This window comes from Ambystoma mexicanum, chromosome 2p (assembly GCF_040938575.1).
Source record: "Ambystoma mexicanum isolate Mex_15411 chromosome 2p, UKY_AmexF1_1, whole genome shotgun sequence".
Lineage (NCBI taxonomy): Eukaryota > Metazoa > Chordata > Amphibia > Caudata > Ambystomatidae > Ambystoma > Ambystoma mexicanum.
Window position 1 is genome coordinate 722,823,669 of NC_090923.1, and position 22,478 is coordinate 722,846,146.

Here is a 22,478-nt window from a genome sequence, read left to right on the forward strand (position 1 = left end):
AGTTGATACAAGGGGGTACACATCATGGCCCTCGCTGATGTCCTCACTATGGGGCCCGCCGTTTGATCTGGGGAGTCAGGGTTTCAAGCACTCCCAGGAGGAGGTCTGACGCAGGCCTGAAAAGGGTGGGACAACTTTTTTGGGGGGGTTTTAAGGAATGGGATAAGGTGCGTGAGATGCTGGGAGGGGACTCAATCACAGTATTTGATTACCTCTGCATAAAGGGGATTTTGAATGATCCAAAGTGGGTGATAGGGGTGTCGAGAGATTTGACACCAGTAGAAAAGGCCCTGGACCAGTCAGTAACATGGAAAGGTGTCTTGTCCAAATTATACAAGGCAATGAATGGAACCATCCTACAGGGGAGGCAAACTTTCCAGCGGTTTTGGGAAGAACTGCGGGGGGGGTGGGAAGAGATTCCCCAAGGAGGATTAGTCGCAAATATACAGAGTGGTTTTCCAGGGAGGTCCGTTTACTGCATCATTTGAACACAATTTCAAAATGCTAATTGGTTGGCAGACCCGGTGAAATGGTGAAATTGTCTAAAATGTTTTGGGCGTATCTCCCTTATGCCCAAGCGGGTGTGGTAATCAGGGATCGCTAGCACATATTTGGCGTTGGATAGGATTAGATCTCTACCCGCTTTAGTTGTTGCTAGGACTTTAACAAAAGAACAGGAAGGAACAGATACTCCCGAAGATGTGGGATGCCATGTTAAGAGTGGGGAGGTTGTCGATCGCTCAATGGTGGAAAAAGGAAACGCTGCCTACGAAAGAGGTGTGGGAAGGGAAGGTACACAGCATGATGGCAATGGAAAGGCTCACAGCGATGGTGAATGAGAATGGCAGAATATTATACCGGGCGGACGTCCTGGTTGTTAAAATGGGGAATGGACGAAAACTAGATTCTTCCACAGGGGGAGCTGAATGTGATGAAGAAGGAGGGGGGGAGATGGTGGGGGAGTGGGGCCCTGGAGGGGTGCCGACAAGGGTTAGGTGGATAAACTGAGGTGTCCTTTGGACCCGAGACATTTGCAGACCTATCGTGCACCATAGAACAACGAGTGGAGTTTTAAGAGGCGTTGGGGCGGATGGGAGGGTGGGGGAGGTCAGGAGGGAAGGGAGGGGGATCTAGACTGTTATTGGTAATGTTGTTTCAACACAGAAATGTGTTTCTTTTTTAAATTGTCTTGTTCTCTTAAAAGAAACGTTAATATCATCAAGTTAAAAAAAAAAAAGTTGGCAAGGGCTGTGTCAGGGTGGGAATCAGCCACACGAGTAGGAGGCAGAACGCTGGAGAAATTGAGTTACAGGTAAGAAACTACTCTCTTCTCCAGCATTGGATATTTCATGGATTGGATTCACATGCTGTGAAGAGATTACATAGCAGTATGATAACCTGGTGGTGCATGACAGGCAAACAAAACCCCATGCCCCAGGTCATAGTAATCAACTGAATGAAAACCATCCAGCAACAGGCATGGTAAACCCCATTAGAATAAACCAAACCCTGGAAGCTGCGGGGCTTACCTTATTGGAACAGGCATTGGAGGACTGCACGTCCCATCTGCACATCCTCCACATGTTGTTGCACCAGACAGTGTCTGGTGCAGGTATGCGGCACCACCCAAGATGCTGCTTGGCAAATGTCACTAAGCAGTATACCCGCACATGGCGCCACTGATAATGATGGGGATCTTGTAGAATGGGCCTTCGGAGTGGCCCACAAAGAGTTGTCAGCCTTCCTGTGGCAAAAGGAAATTGTAGAGACCACCCAACAGCAAAGCCCTTGCTTAGAAATGTACTGCTCTACTGGAGGGAACAAAAGCCACAAACGGCTGCCTCGACTTCTTGAAGACTTGAGTTTGGTCGATATAAAACTTCAACACTCTCTCGACATCCAAGGGATGCAGCACTTTTTCCGCAGGAGTGGTAGCTTTAGCGAAAAAAGTGGGCAAGGCTATCTTAGAGTTCTTGTGAAACTCGGATGGCCCTTTAGGGAGAACATGAGGATTAGTAGACAGGAGAACCTTGTCCCTCATGAATCGCAGATACGGCGGGTCCATGACCAGAGCCTGTAGTTCAGAAATCCTCCTGGCAGATTTAATAGCCACCAGAAAAAAAGACTTTCCACATGAGGAACTTCATCACCGTCGATATAGGTTCAAACGGTGGCTTCATGAGAGCACCACATTGAGACTCCATACCGGAGCAAACCTCTTCTCTGGGGTAAATGTTCTGAAAAGGCCTTTGAGGAAGCGTTTGACCAATTTGTCACTGAACTGAGGTGTAGAATTGCGCCGTCTCGTGAACCTGGAGAGGACAGCCAAATGCACCCTGATCGAAAACAACGCCATCCCCCCACCCTGGTAGACTCTGAGAAGGGCACACCTCTAATGGCTGCAAGTCTGGTTGCTCCATGCACCTGGCACAGAACCTAGCCCATTTTCGACTGCAAGACATGTTGGTAGATGGCGCCCTTGCCCCAGCCAATATCCAACGGCAATCCTGCTATATCCCTAGATGTCTAAATTCGGAGTGGTCAGGAGCCACGCTGCAAGACCGAGGGATGCCAGGTCGTGATGCCACACCTTTGTCGTCCTGCGATAGCAGATCCGGCTCAGACCCCAGATGAAGCGGGTTGTCCTCCGCAAGGTGAAGCAGATCCGAGAACCAGGTCTGCCTGGGCCAGAATGGGGCCACCAAGATCACCCTGCACAGGACCCAGCACACCATCTGGATCATTCTCCAGATAAGAGGAAATGGAGGAAACGTGTACGCGAATAGGCTGGTCCACAGGAATGAGAACACGCCCCCCTCCTCAAGCATGGATGAGCCACCCTGCTGGCAAGCCTGGATGAGCCACCCTGCTGGCAAAGAGCACTGCTTGTTATCCGGGCTGGCAAACAAGTCCAGAGGGGGAGACACCCATTTCTTGAAAATTCGCGCCACCTGGGCATCCTTCAGTTTCCATTCGTGCAACTGACCAGCGTCTCTGGTGAGAGCATCCGCCTGAACATTCTGAATACCTTGCAAATGGTAAGCGGTGATGTGAATCCTGTGAGCAATGGCCCAATGCCAGACTGCCTGAGCTTCCCAGGACAGGGGCCGTGAGTGCATGCCACCATGCTTGCGCAGATAAAACATTGTGGTGGTGTTGTCTGTTAGAATCCGGACCATTGTACCCTGAATGAGAGGCAGAAGAGACTTCAGAGCCCAGTCTACTGCTTTCAATTCCAGAATGTTAATGTGCAACAACGCCTCCTTGAGGGACCATAAGCCCTGAACCTGAAACTGGTCAAGGTGCACCCCCCAACCCACCTGGGACACGTGCGTCAAAATAGTGTACTGAAAATCCAGCTCCACCAGGGACATGCCCCTCACAATGTTGTCGGAGCGAGTCCACCGCCGCAGGGCTTCTGGCAGAGCCCTGGAGATGACCTTGTTGGACCAGGAATCGAGGCTCTGACCACCTGGAGACGAGAAATTCCTGCACTGGCCTCAAACAGCTGACAATTCGGGATGAGTGGGATGCAGGACACCATGGATCCAAGAAGATACATGTACCCTCGGACCGTGACCGATGTTCCCGGCCCCCACAAGACCACCCTGGAGAACAGCTTCTGAATTCTGTCGACCAACGGCTTCACCAGATTGAGCTGCATGTGAAACTGGGCCCAGAGGAAAACGAAGTCCATGGATGGCGTCAGACAATATTTTGCAACGTTGACCTCAAAGCCCAGCCACTGTAACAAGAGCATTGATGCATGGAGAGACTCAGACGTCCTTTGTGGAGTTGCACCTCTAACCAACTAGTCGTCCAGGTACGGATAAACATGGTGCCCCTCCCCGACGGAGGAAGGCAGCCACCAGTGGAAGGCACTTGGCGAACGTCCTGGGAGCTGACTTGAGGCCAAAAGGGAGAACCCAAAACTGGAAATGATCGCCGCTGACCACGAACCATAGGAACTTGCGATGTTTGGAAAGCATCGGGATGTGGAAATAAGCGTCTTTAAGATCCAATGACACCAAGAATTCTCCCGACTGGAATAAGCCGATTACGTCTTGCAACGTTCGCATCTTTCCGATTTTTGTTTAGTAGCCGAAGGTCCAGAATATGGCGCCACTTTCGATTCGGCTTTTTGATCACAAAATACAGGGAGTACACCCCCTGTCCTTGTTCCGAAAACGGGACCAGTTCTAGCGCCGCTTTTTCCAACATTAGACGCACCACTTGCCGCAAGATCTGTAGATGCGGCTGCAACACCTTTACTGGGGGAATAGGGAGTTGTGGACACCGAAACTCCACGAGTGGCCAAATTGTACTGAATCCAGCACCCATTGGTCTGTCGTTATTAAACGCCACTCATCAACATGGTGTGCCACTCTGCCCCCTAATTGACTGCCTATATGGCAGTCATTGCTTAGGCTTGGACTGCCGGCCTCTACTAGCCGAGGCTGCAGGAGCCCTCTTCCGCTGAGCTTGATAATCCTTGTTCCTCTGTGTGGACTGGAAAGAACGTCGGAACCCTTGGGAAGAATAACTGGGGCAACCGTATCCCTTGACTCAGGAGCCTGCAAATCTGCCATTCCCTGAGGCACCTCGAAATGCACGAAAGGGGTGAAAAGAGCGTCCACTCTGCAGCGTTCCACGTGATATCAGCGTATCAGAGTCCTCCTATATACCTTTCAATGCCTCCTCAATTTTTGTCAACAAACAGCTGCTCACCATCACATGACATGTCCACAATTTTGTGTTGTACCTGAGGCCGGAAATCTGTACAGCGCAGCCAGGCCTGCCATCAGAGAACAACTCCATTATTGATCTGTTTGAACCCGGATTCGGCCAGGCCCACTGCAATATTAATGCTGTGGTTGGAGGCTTCCTCCCCCTCTCGTACCAGCAGCATTGCCTCCTTCCGTTGCTGCTCAGGCAGATGATGCAAGAATGGAGCCAACCAGGGCCACATGTCGCTATCGTAGCGAGCCATAATGGCCAAGGAGTTGGCTGCCTTGACCGTCGTAGCCCCCACCGTAAGCACCTTTTTGCGGAATGCATCCTGCTTATGGCACAGAGTCTGGGGGCGTCGCAAACTTGTGCTGACTACGGGCCTTCCAAATAGCCGCCGACACCGCCGACTCTGGAGTGGACTGCGACATGAGGCACTTGGGTGAAGACTCCACCGCTTTAAACTTTTGCTCCAAGCGGCCTTCCCGCCACACATGGTCCAATATGGGGCCAGAGAAGACTGCTTTCCGCCTCTTCCCCATATGGTCAAATTTCTATTTGCTTTCGTTCCTCTTCCGGAGTAAGACCAAACTCTTGACAAGCCTTTGCCATCATTGCATGAAAGGCGCCCACATCATCTGGCGGAGATGGCTGAGCCGGGCTACTTGAGGGGGGGGAGGCGGGGAGGGGAGGGGGGGTGGGAGGGGAGTTGCGGGGGTCCACTCCTGGGTCTGTATCCCAGGCATCCGCCCGCCTGGGACGACGATGTCGACAGAGTGTCACATGGAACACTATCAGGGTCAGAATCCACCAGCTCCCTTCTTCTGGTGGCCCTGGGGAGGGTTGAAACCTACCGGAAACGGCACTGACGGCCAAACCGTAGGTAACTTCTCAGTCGTTGCACAACCCACACAACCGGCTCCACGGGTCCCACAGGACTTGGAGATACTGGGAGCTGTGCATCCAACGGTCCCAAAAAGCGACTGCAGCATGTTCATCACATGCATGGACAGCAAAGAGTGGATTCACAAATGGCTACTGGAGCAGGACAGCCCCTAGGTCTCCTGACTTGGATGGCCCTGCCGGCTGCAGATCCAACGCCAACGGATCGAAAAACTGATTGCTCTACTCTTCCAGACGTGAGTCAGTTATATGTCATGGGGTCTTGCTGAAGAATCTCCAATGGGAGCAAAGGCCCAAAGCCGGACCCAGACTGCCACGGCACCTCCGATGTCAGCCGACCACCTTCAGACCCCAGCGGTGCCGAGGACTTCAACAGCTGCAGACTTGCCGCTGAGGAAGTCAACGAGCTATCCAGTCTGGTCGACGACGGCGCTGTCGTCGCAATGGTCGACAAAGGAATAGATGGCAGCACAACCACTGTCAATGGAGTGACTTCTGTAGACTAACCCGTCAGCAACGGACCCAAGGCCGCCACCCGCCTGGCCTTCTCCTGGGAAGCGCACCACTTGGACATGAAGCTTGATCGATGCTTGGAAGACACAGCCTGAAGAACGGTGCCGGTCTTTTGAAGACTAGTGCTTCGTCGACGAAGAGGACGCTTGTGACTTGGACTTCTCCTTCACAGCTGCAGAGGCCTGGCACTCACTTCCCTCAACTTTTCAGTCCTTAGTGCCTTCTCCTGATAGGGGCCTCCCGACCCACTACTCTGACGCACCGACCTGGTTCCAGATGGCTCACTGACATTCCCCACCTCCGATGCCGGCACTGCCATGCACTGCTTCATAGAGGGGGGCTCTGCCGAACTCGCCCTCGGGTGCAAAGATGACACTTTCTCTGCCGAAGTAGAGGACTTGCACCTGTGGGCAGAATCCTACCGAACCCAGGTAAGTACCCTTGTTCAGCCAGCAAATCAACCGCCGGTTGCAGTCCTTAAGCGTCTTCTGAGAGAAGACTTGAAAAATCTCACAGTTGTCAGCGGAATGATTGGGATACAGGCAATCCAGACAGTCCGCATGCCCATCCCCTTCGTAGACGTTCTTGAGGCCGCAGGTCTCACACGGCTGAAATAATGATTTCTTTTGGCCCACAGATGACGTGGTGGGCCTGAAACTACACAGAACAGCGAAAGCACGTGTTAAACACGAAGAGCAATTTACTCAAAAGAAAACACGAGGTGATCCCAACAGTTTGGGGACGGTTGAAATCTGAAGGGTAGCCACAGGAGCAGGGCTATTTATACCAGACATCCTATTGGTGCAGCCTAAAGCACCCAAAAAGACATCGATAGGACACTATGTCTGGAAGTTTTCCATAGGAAAACGCTAGTTACCGAGGTTTTCCCAGCCCGACAGGAAATATTCACAGCATGTGAATCCATGAAAGATCCAATGCTGGAGAATGTTTTGAATACAAGGATATTTTTTAAATATATGTTTTGATCCTTGGAAAAAGAAAATACGGAATAACCTTTGGTCTTTTCTCCCCTGAACCTTTCTGACTTGGCCAAACCCCTGCCCACAGCCTCACACACCCCCCCACCCATGCCCCATCCCCATACTTACCCTGCCTCTGACACGCTGATCCCTGCGACGCCTGTTCCCGATCACAGAAGTGAAAAGGAACCAGTGCTACAGGGTTTTTTGTTTTTTTGGGACAGCAATGGGGGTGTCCCCTGCATCCCCCTCTCACTATACAGTATAGTGAGCGGGGGTTGCGGGGTACACCCCTGCAGCCCTGTATTTTTTTTTAGGAGGCCCCAGCACTGAATGTGTGATTTGGTCAAACTTTCTCAGCCGTTTGGAATTTTCGAACGGCTGATATTTGGCCAAATCATGCATTTGTACATATATTTGCTGTCTTTTTGGACAAAACCGTGCAACCCTTATACAGGCAATGAAACAATCTATACAGGTACAATCCCCTAATGTACCACAAAAATCAGGCCTTAACACGCGATTTTGCCCTTCTGGATCACTGGCATCACATTAATCTCCTTCCATTGCATATGTTTTGAAGCACCTTGCAAATGTGGACACCTTGAGACCATACCATGGCCACAGTGGCTATCTGCAAGCAGGAGACAGACATTTCCACATGCACTCTGTGGGAGCCCTCCTGGGCTTCCTGTCCAGAAGCCCAAATTGGGTGCCATTTTGTAAATGGGAGTAGGAGATTAGAACCGGATTACAAATCCTGTGGAAACCTAGCCGATTTTGTCAATTTGAAACAGTCAGCCCTAACAAATGCATGGCGACCACCAAGTTCAAGATCTTTATAACCCTAAAAACACTTGCAGCTCTGTAGAAAATGCTTTATGTTTCTTTTGCTCTTTATCTGGACATAATTGCATTCACCCACTCTTTGTATATATGAATAGCAGTGTCCCACCTTGAGGCCACCCTTTGCAGGAATTTGCAGAAGTAGCGCAGGGTGCGAGCGCTGAGACGGGGCATCAGGCAGGTGATCAGGGCAGTGATGGGTCCCTTCTCCTCTTCCCCAGCTAACTGTTGTATACGACAGAGGGGCTCCTGAAGTTCTGGCATGATGAGAGGGTCAGGCAGGTCCCTGAGGAACTGCTTCAGCAGGGAGGCGACGTCACAGGGTTGGGCAGAGTCCCAGCACCCTTCTCCAGCCTCCAGTTGCACCTGAAACAGAAAAACAAAAAAGCAAATATAAAGATTAGAAAAGGGAAACATAAGGGGAAAATAGGAGTAAACCAATCCCAAATGGTAAAGGAAGAGAAAATGAAAGGGTCTTCCCTGAATTTTGGAAAACCCATCATGCACGCAAAATGATTTTGGGGAGTGAATTTTGACACCACCTCCTATTTTGTGTCGATGACAGTCTAGTGTAACAATTTTGATACATTTTATCATTGCAATTACAATAGTGTTGGCAGCCTACTACCGAGCACTGCCTTATGCAATTAATAATCGGTTTACAGCATAACTACCCTGTTAAAACCCACAAAGTGCCCCTATATTAATATACCTGTTTTACTGCTGTAGTTTTGGACCAAACTAATTTCATGTTCCATTCCGGGTTTTGGGTTAAACCAGCAGATGCATTCTGATAGATGTATGCTGTCCAAGAGCCATAGGGCTGGGGGGTGCATCCTAAATACATTCACTTGCAAGAAGCTGGAGTCCGTCCCATCCCCCACCCAATTACATTCACCTGTTACAAGCTAACCTGCCAGGAGCAGGAGCCACCTTACAATCCACTGCTGCAGGTTATTTTATTTGTTGTGCATTTGCAAGACAACAAATAAAGAAAGAAATACGGCAAGAAATTGTGCCTGGGAGCAGCTATATTGGATACAGCTGCCCCAAACAGCAATCAGCTCCACTCTGTTGGGCTGTGATCTGGGAGGGCTTTTATAAGCTCAACTTCAGCAGTAGCAGTATCCTTACTGGGAGTTCTTGCTTTCAGCGTTTAACCGTTCCATGCTATCTTGCTTTTGGCTGCTGAAACTGCCTGCTGTAGCTGCTTTACAGATCCTGCCTCGTTTCCTGTTTGTGGCGATATTTGTGCTGTTTTTCTTAAACACCCCATCTTGAAATGAGCATCCGCCACCCTCTTCCATCCACAGCCCGCTCTCTTACTCACCTGGTTTCTGCCTCGTTTCTGACAAGGGCTCCTTCTCTCTGCAGTTCAAGTTTCATGCTTTGCTGTCATTTTCTCCCTTTATCCATTTCCACATAATTGCCAAGTTAGCAGCATCCTGGGGTTTATAAAACCTCTTTCTTTCTTGCTGTATTACTAGACCTGTCCAAAGTTCAAGTACCTGTTTTTTGTGTAGATTCCTGAACCACATTCACAGAGTTTGCAACAACCTTCTGTTTATCTGTGACTAATGTTTTGTTTTCATCATATTCCAGGAATGCTAGTTTTCCAAGTTTCTGTGTGGCAGCTTTCCTTGCCTACATCCCTGCTGGTGCAGGATACTGGTTTTAATTCTTGGTCCATGTTTTCCTCTATGCCAGCATTCAAGTGTGCCTTCTAAATTAGTGCTTGTATAGCTTTTGTCTACAGCCTCGGTCTACAGATTATTCCATTTACCAATCCAGTGCCTGGTTATTTCTATCCACTCTGCTTTTATGCCTTGATTGCAAATTGGTCCAGCTCAGTATCTTAAGGCAGTGTAACCCCTGGGGTGGTCTCCATTAAGATCGGATGAGGGCAAGACGTCTGTTGCCTTAGTCTAGTCCAATAGAGTCTTACCTGTCTTCGTATATGGTCTCCAGCTTTACCCTTATACAGAGTACAACCATCTCATCAGCACATTCTACCCATGATATGATTGTTAAGAGTAATCTACTGGTACCAATCGCAAGGGCATTCCTTAATCTCCCTGGAGACCCCTGATCATATTCCAGTACACCCTTTATTCTGATCATTCTTGGTTAACCAGTGTATGCGCCGGTCTTCTCTTTGTGTCTCACTTTGGTTTAAGTCTGCACCTGTCCCTATAGTTCCTGTGACTACCCCACTCCATAAAGATCAGTCTGGTATGTACCCGGTTTCTGTTGTCTCCTGAATCGCTCGTAAACTACAATGTGTATGCCAACATACATCTATTGCCTTGTGCTCTCCTGGCATGTAGGGACTACTGCTCGCACTGACTCTTCAAGGAATAGTTCCTCTTGAACACTTAGGCTCACCCCACCCCTTCAGTCCCCACTTAACATGAGACTGGGTGATCTGCTTCCCCAGTTTTCTCCCCTGGTTGCTTGTAGAGCCCCTGTTGCCAAACTGCCTGCCCCTATGACTTGCAAAGTGCTCTGTTGCTTCCCAAACCTAGGTGTGCACTCTGCAAACATCCTAACAATACTTTTTTATTTATTAAAAAAAAAGAAACATAACAGACAAAATATGCACACTGACATGATGTGTACTGTTCAACGGATACAATGGATTCCAGGTAAATGTGTACTGAAATCCTGAACGGCTGCACTGACTGCACAACTGCCAAAAGTGGGTCTCATACAGCACATTCATTCAAGCTGACATACTGAAAGGTGACCCTCACTGAGTGAAAAACAAGTGCACTTAAAGCACACCAATACATCAATAATAAAAAGGGCAGACAATGGCACATGCAGCTCGGATAGGACACTACCAACGCAATACAAATGTAGCTTTCAAGCAAGCTTGCTTTATAGACGAAGGGACTAATGAATCAGTTACAGGGATGTGCGGTTGACCTCGTGATCACAGGTTAAAATCCTGGCAGGATACTCGACCCTTTATCCTTCCCAAGTCAAAAAAATGTGTACCATCGAGTTTGGTAAAAGCAAACATCCATTATCGCTGCCATGATACCGCAGATACGGTGAACATGCGCTATATGAACACACATGGTATGGAATTCTCACAGCAGGACTGAAACAATAGCACATAAGGGCTCACTAGCACTGCAATCATGTATAGTTATCTTTACTACATTTGTGATGTCCCATTCGACTGAACACCATCATTGCAAACCTCAAAGGTGATGCTTACTCCATGGCCAAAATATAGACTCCTGCCGAATATCACCACTGCAGGAATTTTATGTGTGCTTTTCACATCAGACGCCACTGCAAGCTAAGCTACACTGCAATACTAACATCACGAAACTTTACACAGAATCAAGACGAATTCACATAATACTGCAAAATTACTGCAAGAATGAAAGGAAATAGAAAAATGTACTGCAATGGGTGGCTCTCTCACAATCATAGATTGCTCTTGTACCCCCGCCCCCTCACCACCCAGTCTGCCAGTATCATGGTATTAGTTCTAGAGTAAAATTACAAAACTGCTTCCTGCTCGTTTGGTTTATTCCACTTACTATCCTCATGTTAGAGAGTGCATTTCAGCACTCTTGTGCAGCATTTTTGATTTGACCAGGTCGCCAAAATTGATGCTTCTTGTGGCCACTGCATGTGTTCTACCAGAGTGGTGTCTACTTCATCTGGGCATCAGACACCAGTCTGATTTTCTGAGCATGCATGTTCCTAGACCTAATCACGTGGACATGTCCATGAGGGGTTCAGCTTGGAGAACGCGTTGTGCCCTCATTGATTGAAATGTTATAATTCCTGCCATGGAAATTAAAGTTACTCACCGTAGTGACTAGAGTACTTTTAGTCCATAGTCCCCTTTCCTCCATCCTTGTGGGCATCCCCCAACATGGGGCCAGTACTGGAACCTTTGGCAGCTTAAAATTGAGCTTCCCCTTTAAATTTAGTATATTGTGCGGGTGTGCAGCCTCTGGCATAGGAATGCCCTCCCGAGGCCCTGCCCTCCGCCGCCTCACCTCCGTCCCCTTTGAACACATTGGATGCTTCGATACCTGGCTACACTTACAACTTACACATAATAGCCCTTGGCATACTAGCTGGGGAAGGTGGGTGGGACGTATCGATGAAAGGGGACTATGGACTTTTGAGTACTCTAGTCATTATGGTGAGTAACTTTAAATACTCATGCGTCCCGTCCCCTTTCCTCCATCCTTATGGGTGACTCCACCAAAGAAACATAGGGTGGAACTGTGATAACCTGCCTCATTACTAGGACGAAGCAAAAAGGTTCAGAACCGCCTGACCAAACTCTACAACGTGCCTGAATTTGGTTTCCAGTGAGTAGTGCATAGAGCAGGCCAAGTAGCCCAAGTAGCCGCCTTGCTGAAGATATCCCAAGAAGCTGGTTTCTGAAACGCAACAGCCGTGGCTCCGACTGCATGAGCATGAATCCCCTCAGGAACAGGTGACTGGGTCCAGCACTTTTTTGCGAGCCCAATGGCAGAACCCAGTCTTTTTGCTCTTATATTGGGACCGAGTCAAGGGCCTCCTAGCCTGCTGAATGATGTCCCAGTTGTCATCTGAAAATGGAGCATGCTGAAGCCTCAGCTCATCAGGAACCAGGCTGCCAGGGACAGTTTGGCCCGCTCTGGATTTTCCACTGCCCTGCCCTGTCAGGAAGCCCCTGCTGAGGATCGGAAGATGGACCAGACCTCAGAAGCACAACTGCAGAAGATCCAAAAACCAGGGTCTCGAAGGTCAATGGTATGCCACCAGGATGAGACTGCAACCCACGGAGGCCCAGAACTTGCAGAGGGTCAGTTGGAGCAGAGGGGGTGGGTGGGAACACCACCTGCGGCCGTGCCAACAGATCAGTGACCCCCAGACCCGGACCTGCCCATGAAGCAAACCGTGGGCACTTGGCATTCCATAGGGATGAACACATACCCAGGTCTGTGAACCCCCAATGCTGGAACAGGGGCATCAAGGAGTTGTTGTGCAACTACCACTCGTGTGTTGAAACAAGTGACTCAACTGGTCTGCTTTTACACTGCTGTCCCCTGGGAGGCAGACAGCCGAGATCCAAATCCCTTCCATCAGGGTCCATTTCCAGATTGAAACCTCCTCCATGCAGAGGAGGAAGGAGGTGGTAGGGGCGGGGGGGGGGGGGACAGGTGCCACCCTGCTTGTTCAGGTAAAACATAGAATTGTCCATCCCGACCAGAACCGACTCCTCCCTGATGGGGGGCAAAAATGCCCGAGGGCCAGGCCCACTGCCCTGAGCTGGAGCAGATGGATATACAGGAGGGCTGCACCCTGGACCATGCTCCTGGGATCGCATAGCCCTCCAGAGTAGCCCCCCCCAGCCCGAGAGGAGTCTGGTGTCACTACCAGGGTAGGCTCTGGTCAGGTGAAGGGGACTCCCACTGAGACAATGTCCTCCATCAGCCACCAGCAGTGGTGGTGGGGATATTGGGATCCTGTCCAACTGAGAACCCGTCTCCAGATACAAGTTGGGCGACAGGTGGCACAGAAGGCGCCTTGAGGCAGGTGTGCTGTACAGTGAGCATGCAGGAGGCCATCAGGCCCAGAATGTGCTGGAACCACCATGCTGAAGTGGTAGAGTTGGCCAGAAAGTGCCCTACTGCCTTGAGGAGGAACAACCACTGAATGGTAGGGTTCCAATGCACCCTTAGGAAGACCAGTTCCTGAGATGGGGATAGCTACGATTTCCTCCGGTTGAGGGGAAAACCCCAGCTGATGAAGGTTATCTGCCAATCTCTGGCAGGAGTGCACCACCCTTTTGGGTGACCCCATGCCTCACCAACCAGTCATCCATATAAGGGTATAGATCGCCTTCCAAGCAGAAATGGCCTGCAACTGCATTCAACTTCGTGAAGACTCGAGGGGCCGAGTTCAGGCCAAAGGGCAGCATCTAGTACTGGAAATGGCATGCCCATCGTGAACCAGAGAAACTTCCAATTGTAACGCTTACCTCAGAAACTCTGCGGGAGCACTTCTCTGGAATTCTGTTTTGGGCGCTATTCTCAGGGTGCGTAGTTAATCTATGCAGTCTGGTTATCTACAAACAAGAACATTCAGTAATCCTTAGTCTACTAGTCTAATGCGCCCGTTCAATAATTATCTCTCATACCCATCAGGAGGCGTTACCTGTAGTTTGTTTTTTGGGAGCTCTCCATCCTGCTTCTGCGCAGGGGCGCTAGTTCTGAAGAAGGGAAAATTAAATGCGATATTTCTGAGGGAAGGAAGGATGGCGGGAGTGTGTGACTAGTAAATATGGGAATGCTAGGAATTGATAAGGAATGGGATAATATGAGAAGCTGTTCCTCTATATTGACGTGAATGAACACCTAGTCACATCTAATCCAACTATGAGAAGCAACTCAATCTGCGTGCGAGCTATTGGACAGAAAATTGGTTAACTGCAGAGACAAGTAATATTTCTTTGTCACTTTAACATGTGGTGCATACTAGCTTGTGAAGAACACTTTCCACAACCAACGAAATAGCTCTAGTAATTTAGCTGACAGGAAGCAACTGTAACTTTTCCCCAGAATTGACAACTAATAACCTTGTCACCAAAATCAGAGCCCTACCTAGCATGTGTGGAAGGGCGGACTGACAGGAGAACAGCTTATTACTGTAGTTACTAACATGAAAACTCCGCTGACTGAAAAGACACGCTAAAAACAAGGGCGCTACAACATAACAGCCAATACTTGCGGTAACTGTCGCTTGACGAAAACAACACAGCTTCGAACTGCTGAAGGAGATTTGCGAATGTTCCGCTGACAGGAATGAGCGCGGTAATGTATGAGGTAACTGTGAAGGCACTTACTAAAATCTAACGCCAGGGAAATACTGTGGAAGTGACAGAAAATGTACTCTAACTACAGTGGGAAAACCATGGAACTATGACAGGAGATGATATCAAATGCTGAGGTAAACTGACGAGAACGGAGCCGCGGTAAGCGTACACTGCGAAGCAGACGACGCGAAGCGCGGAGCAGGTGAGAGAAGGGACTTATGTATGCAGTGAGTGTGAAGCACTCGACCGTGACGGTCACTTTCCATAGAACCCCTTAAGCCGCCATCTTAGGTGATGAGGAAGTGTCTTTCCCCCATTGCCCAAACCTGGTTCTTTCCGTGTTACGGACCAAGCATGATAAGCCATGGTCCACAAATTCTTAGAGGCTAATCTAGGGGCACGACCCAAGCTCATGACACCAATGCGGTTGACATATGGGTACATTCGGATACGCATCCATGCGGTCCAGGGAACACATCCAGTCCTGTGCGCACACAGACTTGGCTATGTGCGCAGGAGTAATCATCTTGAAGCGCTCGAGCGGTGAAGACAGATTTAGAAATGACAGGTTCAGGACGGACTACCCCTGTGGCCAGCCTGGTTGTTCTTGGGTACCCCAAAAATTCTGGACTAGTAAAGCTCTGCCCACCTTTACACATCAAAACAATCTCATGCTGCGGGACATGCTTTCCCTTGAGAAATGAATTCTCAGAGAGCTTAGGAAACATATCCAATGAGGAAAGAAGAGCACTTCATTCCCTAGCTAATAGACAGATCATCATTAAACCAGCAGACAAGGGAGGAGGGATAGTTGTCATGAGTCCAGACCAATATCATCAAATGGTTATGGACCCCATTTAATATTCCTGGCAGCTACGTACACAGAGAACCTACCAGTGCACTTAAAAATACTATTCAAGAGAGGTCTAATTATGCGCTCGAATGACAATGGCTCTCAGATAAGGAAGCACAGTTTTATATTAACCAAGGCTCCACTCCTACATTCTACGCCATTCCAAAAATCCACAAGGATGCACAAAACCCTCCAGGTAGACCCATCGTGGCAGGATGTGGTACTAATTTTGGGACCATTTGTCAATACATTGACAAGTTTTTGCAACCCATCAGTCAGACCACCGCCACATATCTTGCGAGACAGTACATCTGTCATTGACATTTTTGAAGGAAAGCCTTTTGATCCTTCGACTAGTTCCCTGGTTACTATGCACGTAGTAGCATTGTACACAAGCATTCCCCAGGAAGAAGCAATTGAATGCATCCGGGTGGCACTTTTCCAGGCATCACAAAGATTTGCAGCCCCCGTTGAATTTATTATTGAACTCCTTACATTGGAACGTAATTAAAACTTCTTCAAATATCAGGAGCAGTTTTACCAACAGACACAGGGGACCGCAATGGGCCCAGTCTTCGCCCCCAGTCTTGCAATGATCTTTATGGCATCCTTTGAAACCAGATTCATTTTTTCGGATATGAACCTGTTTCGTCAATATATTGACAGTTGACGTCGGTATATTGACGATATTCTGATTTGGCATGGTTCACTGGAACATCTGAACGGGTTTCTTGCATGGTTAAACCAACGTCGCACTGGAATTCAGTTCACTAGGACATCCAGTAATCTACATATTTCATTCCTTGACTTATCAAAAATCAGGACAAACTCATTTGTTCTCTATACAAGAAACCAACTGACCTTAATACCTTGTTGCACTTTACAAGTTTTCACCTGGGCAGCCAGGAGAGCCTTCCATATGCTCAATTCCTCCAACTAAGACTAAACTGCACTCTCCTACCTGACTGATTCCCATACAGCTAAATTGGCATTGAAACTCGGAGCGTAGGCAGCCCAAGAAACTGGTATCACATTCATTAAAATGAGCTACGTTCACCCGATGAGAGGTTCTTTTCCAAACTAAGCCCAAGACCACGCAGGACAAAATGATTTGTGGTTTTACTTACAGTCCTGATACCTTTTATGTGAAAAAAAGCATTACACTGTTCTGGCCCCTTGTCCAGCATACGCTGCCAAATGAACCCCTGCCAATTTTTGCGTTCAAACAGTAGCAGAATTTAAGAGACCAGTTAGTTCACGCTACTCCCAAAAAAATGGATAGGTCCACCACAAGCAGCTGGGATCTCAGACTGCTGACAGGTCATTTTCCCTGTGGATCATGCTCAGTCTGTAAATTCATGAACAAGATTAATTCATTCGACATCGCTGGAAAAAACTGGCTCCTCAGACAACACCAATTGCAAAACACCCAGGGCCATATATTGTATTCAGTGCCCGTGTGGCCTGAAATGCATAGGGAAGACATCCCGCTCGGTCCACACGAGGATTGTTGAACATCGATCACGGATAAGATGCAAAAATGTAACATCTCCACTAGTGAGCCACTACATGGAATACGGCCACTCTACAGAGGACATCCTCTGGTGGGTGAACACCATCAAAAATGTACCTAACCCTCAGATCCTGCCAGCGAACAAAGAAGCCTGTTGGATCTTCCGCCTGAATACGAGAGAGCACAGACTCAATGAGGCACTGCCAATGTGGGAGTAGGAATATCCCTATGGGTTTCAGAGCAGACCTCATTCATGTTTCTTTAACCTGGACTTACTTGATTTTGTCTGCGTAGCATCCCTCATTTGTGGCCAATATTTCTCATTTTCAAAGGTTTTTATCCCCCTATTAGTTATTTCCATTCCATCACTGCCATTTCTTTTCCTTCCTAGTTATGCATCCATAGATTTTCCAGGTGGCCACTCCTAGCACGACATTCTACCTTGCATCAACGCTTCAGTACCATCCTACACTGTAGCCTGGTTTTATCTTGCAGTCCCCTTTCTTTGTTTACTAACTGGGACGCCAACAGCATTACAACTTGAGACTCCGATCATGATCACGTTGTTTCAGCAAGACGTGCACAATTTCGATCGTCCTGCCTGGATAAGTTCTGAATGAACAAAGCGGTCAGTTTATTATCCTGTCCAGATACTCATTAAGGTGAGCCTACCTCGTATGATACTCGTACCGTTCTTCGGCCGAGTCTCATCGGTAGTTAGTAATTGCTATTTACATACCTTCCTATGCAGTCACAGCACTCTGAGGGGAGCTGCATGCAGACTCTGACTTCACCTGCCACTATTAGAGACAAGCCCACCAGCACTCGTGGAGGCACGCTAACAATGAGCTAGTGGAGTCATTCAGGTGAGCCATGTGTTGCACACCTGCTGTTAGTTTACTGTTAGTCGGCAAGTCCCAGGATCTGACGTTAATCACTTTTCCTTTTTTTCCTTTTAAACATTACCCGGCGTGGGTGTTCATCTGATTGGTCTGTAACTTCCCTGCACTTTTTCTTGTTGCAACCACAGCATTATCTTTGTAGTCAAACTTCCTCTGAAACTGCTTCATGGTCAGACGTTGCACAACAAAATTCAGTTCCTGCTCAGTTCTGACCATTCGGCACTGCGTACCGGTTCTCTTCCCTTGAAATCTTTTTCCACTCCATTTTGTATCGTGGTACTACAGGTAAAATTAGTGGCTGCATCTGCCCTTATTCTTCACCTAGACACTGATGGGTCTTTTGCTTACTTTTTTTAACAGCTTGTTACCAATCACGTTTCCGGCTCATAGCGACATAGGATCGCATTTCCTTTGGAGGACATTTGTCCCACTCCTTTGTTATCAGTGGTCCTAGGCACGGTCTCAAAAAGAAACTACGAGTTAGAACCCAGGTAAGACCGCTAATGCTTCCTGCCCCCATTAGACAACAGGCTTACGGCACAGTGGATACATAGGGTGCACCCTGAACAAGTGCCTCTTTTCTTTTCCACTTTCATTCCCATCATTCGTTTACTTGCTTGGTGTCCTCTTTTCACCCTTTTTGCCGATGAGTTTCTTCTGCTGATGGGACACTGGCAGACCCTGGACACTTTGGTGGTGGCAGGTGGGCGGCTGTACACTTTGGAGATGGTCCTTTCCACTGATGTATTGAGAACATCCCTTCTATTGACACTGTACATATCAGTTACAAGATATCTGGATATCAGAGGTTCATTTTTGCTTTGACCATTTAGCAATCAAACTGTATTTGACTCAGTTTGACTTTATTGTCCTAGGAGCTGATTAGAGATATTTCGTCCTGAAGAAGGCGGTTTCTCATTGAACATTCTGCCGAAATGCCATTTCTGCTGCTCACGCTGAGTTTGAATTATATGCAAATCCAGGTCATTGCTATAGCAGATGGCGTTGACCCAACTATGGAAATGTGTCTTCTAGTACCAATGAATAGGCTTATTTCAAACCACATTTGTACTCCATTGTCAACAAATTAAGACTGGTTAAATGTTTGTTATCTGAATAACTAAGTGGCCATAAATTTGTGAAGTAACACTTAACTTGTGATTTGCAGTCACTCGAGTTAGGGCAAGTCAGTTTTCGTGCAAGATTCATTGCACTACCCACATTTGTTTACCGACTACCTTTTTCTCGGTTTTTCATCTTTTACTTTTTTGGTCGGCCCTAGCATGCTCACTTTAGTTGTATTGTGATCATGTCTATATATACTTTTGTATTTATTTAGTTTGTTTTCCCTTTAAATTTCGATGTTACGTACATTTTCAAGCTTTGGTTTCTTTAAGAATTGTGTAAGATACCCAATTTTGACTTTCTGAATAATAAAAACAAGTAACTTTTAACCCTATGGTCCAATTTGTGCACCATTTGTAGTACTATGAACTCATATCATGTACACTAGGAATTAGATGATTAAGTTCTTCGCATGTTTTTAAGAATCACACTTTGTTTCCAATGGGAATACTCCCTGGTTTGTTTATGCCCCCTTACCCTCTTCATGAGCAAGGTACACCGACCATAGTATAAGTGCAGGACACAGATCATAAGTATGAAAAAGGTCCACATAATCCAGAATAGACTGATGGCTAGGATTGGCTGCCTCACAGAATGCAAACGTGCCCATGCATGGATATAGGATACCAACTGGATGAAAGGAGAAAACTACACATGCAATAGCATATATAGTGGGTGAAGATTAGAAGCTAGCCAGAAGGTGTCCATATCAAGACGGACAGAGTAGTGTTGCCATTAGAGAGCAAAGGAACAAGTGTCTGCGGTGTGTAATATATCAATGCACACTATTATTATAGAGGAAGCAACACTGCAGCCAGTGAAAACATGTGTGGCTTTTTTGAGAACGAAATCATTCTAAAGGGCAACAATTGCGAAAGGTCTAGGGCTGGCAATTTTGACAAGTTGGGCAATACGAGATTAAATGAAATGGCCAGGACCACACATTGGTTAAGAGGTGCAGTTGGAATTTGGATCGTATCAAAATGAAGGAGGTAAACATTTCAAAGGCCAAAATACCAAATTTTGGGCTACCGGGTGTCTCCCCTGCATATATATATGCAGCAAAACAAAATTAATTTGGTATTTTGGACTTAGAAATTCTATTTTGAAGTAATCACATAGATGCATTGGGATTTAAATCCACTCTGCAATTTCTTTACTTTACCACCTTATTTTCCATTTCTTACCATGACCTAAAATAATCCCATTTTAAAGAAAACAAAGAACAGAACACAACATTACCATTTTAAAAATGTTATAGAAGCTGACTATGCAAAATGGAATGGTTCTAGATTAATTGGGCCTCATTACGACCCAGGCGGTAGAGGGTTAACGGCGCCGGTAGAGCTGCCGGCGCAGTTAACCCTCTACCGCCTCATTACGAGGTCTGCTTGCGGGTCCCGCTAAGGACGTCTGGTAAAACCAGGCTTCCTTAGCGGGACCCGCTAGCAGACCAGGATTCTAACAACGGGCCCATTTGAGCCCTACAGAGGCTCAAATGGTAATGAGGATGTACCGGGTCCAAGTCCTGGGAAAGGGAATTACCGGGCCCTCCAAGGTCGGAACGGCCCGGTAATTCCCCATTCCAGGAACCCGGTACCCGGTGTGGGGGTAGCCATGCCGCTAAAAGAGGCATTGCTACCTCCATACTCGTAATGAGGCCCATTGTCTCCATCATCTAGAGAAGTATTTACGTATCACCATGTTAAATGAGGTGATCTTAAAAGATTTTGGCCCTCAAAAGTTTGTTGGTAAGCTGCCGGTAGTACAGCCAGGGGCTCAATGGCAAACTCGTCTTACCGTTTCTGCCGCCCGATATTCCAGTGATTGCGGGATATTACAGATTGTGGTGGGACGTTAAGTTCCCATTCCCACAGAGTCCGATAGGACTCCATGGGAATTGGATCACTGAAGCACTGTCACCATTACTAACAGTGCCGGTGCTTCAGTGAAAAGTCTTCCAATAGGGGCTTGAACTACTGGCAGGCCTGACCTGCCGGTAGTACACTGCCCCTACCGGCAGACTTGGAGTAAGCCGGTCTGGGAACAATGCCGGTTGTAGCAGCAATTTTCCCAGACCAGCTTACTCGTAATGAGGGCCTTTATCTGAATTTCCCTTTTGCATTTTAAAGCTTTAAATATTCCCAAAACACAGGCTTGTGAAATTGTTACTTGTAAATATGCAGAAAATAATCTGAATTGTACAAAAAGAAAAGTAGTTTGTGTCAAATGGGCAGACCTAAAATATGCTTGCCAGAGGCCTGCAATATCAGGCCCACTTTCTTCCGTCTTGAACGCCTTTCACTTAAATAGCCTACACAAAAAGAAAGAAATATAAGGTAATGGGCTAAACAATGCCACCAAGATGTGAGAAGGCAAACCATAAGAAAGTCTGAGTCTGCCTTGCTATAATTTGGTATTGTAACCTTGCATATGAACGTAGATCTCTGCAACGAGTACTTAACACAATGAGCTATATTAGGAACCAGCACTGAAATTTATCAATATACATTTCAACCTTGACTATTGCACATGATCAATATAGATTACTACAGAAAGGTGAGAATGCTACAGAAGTTATACCGTAGTGAATGCACAAACTATGTATTCCACAGTGAACAGAGAAAGCTTTACTGGATTAATTGGTCAGAGCAGAATGCACTTGCAAACGACAGGCAATCGGTTTAGAGCATCAGCTGGATGTCATTAAAAAAAAACGACAAGTGCTATTTAAATTTGTAAGTTTGGTGAACAATGTGAACTGACCTCTTTAGCTCAGGCAGACTTGTGAGGTCCCATTCCAAGGTGGGGGCCTGGGGCAAGTGCCCCTTTTGCCCTCCCATAAAGACGTCTGGGAGGAAGCGCTGGAAGAAGCGATCCACACAAGCCGTCTGATCCCCAAGGGCCTGTACCTCTGAGGTGCTGTGCCTCCACTCCTGTTCAAAGCACTGAGGCACCTGGTGCATGTAGCTAAATAGCTGTGATGGGTAGATGTAGCCCTGAGAGGACCAAAAACCTGCACTGTAGGATCCCTTGCCGCTTCCAGAGGGAAGGGGGGCCGGTTCATCCTGCAAAGCCCATTTGATGGGCAAAAGCACTGGTGGGCCTTGAGCAGGATCCAAATGGTTGCCAAGTGGTCGGATCCCAAGCACTCCAGACAGAGTGCAAGGGGGCCTGGGGCCGGAAATGAACGATCGCATGGGGCACACCTCGTGAAGCCTCCTGCGGTCGACATGCACCGGGTGAGGCAGGGCACCGAAGGGAAGTGAAATAAGAA

The 22,478-nt window shown here is 47.7% G+C and overlaps 1 protein-coding gene across 1 annotated transcript in view; it reads right to left on the minus strand.

Moving 5' to 3' along the window:
- LOC138566723 (rho GTPase-activating protein 11A-like) overlaps window positions 1-22,478 on the minus strand; it is a 586,658-nt gene that overhangs the window by 221,581 nt on the left and 342,599 nt on the right. The window contains exon 5 of the mRNA XM_069644327.1: window positions 8,080-8,336. Within this exon, the coding sequence (XP_069500428.1) occupies window positions 8,080-8,336 (257 nt within the window). The remainder of the gene's footprint in view (window positions 1-8,079; window positions 8,337-22,478) is intronic.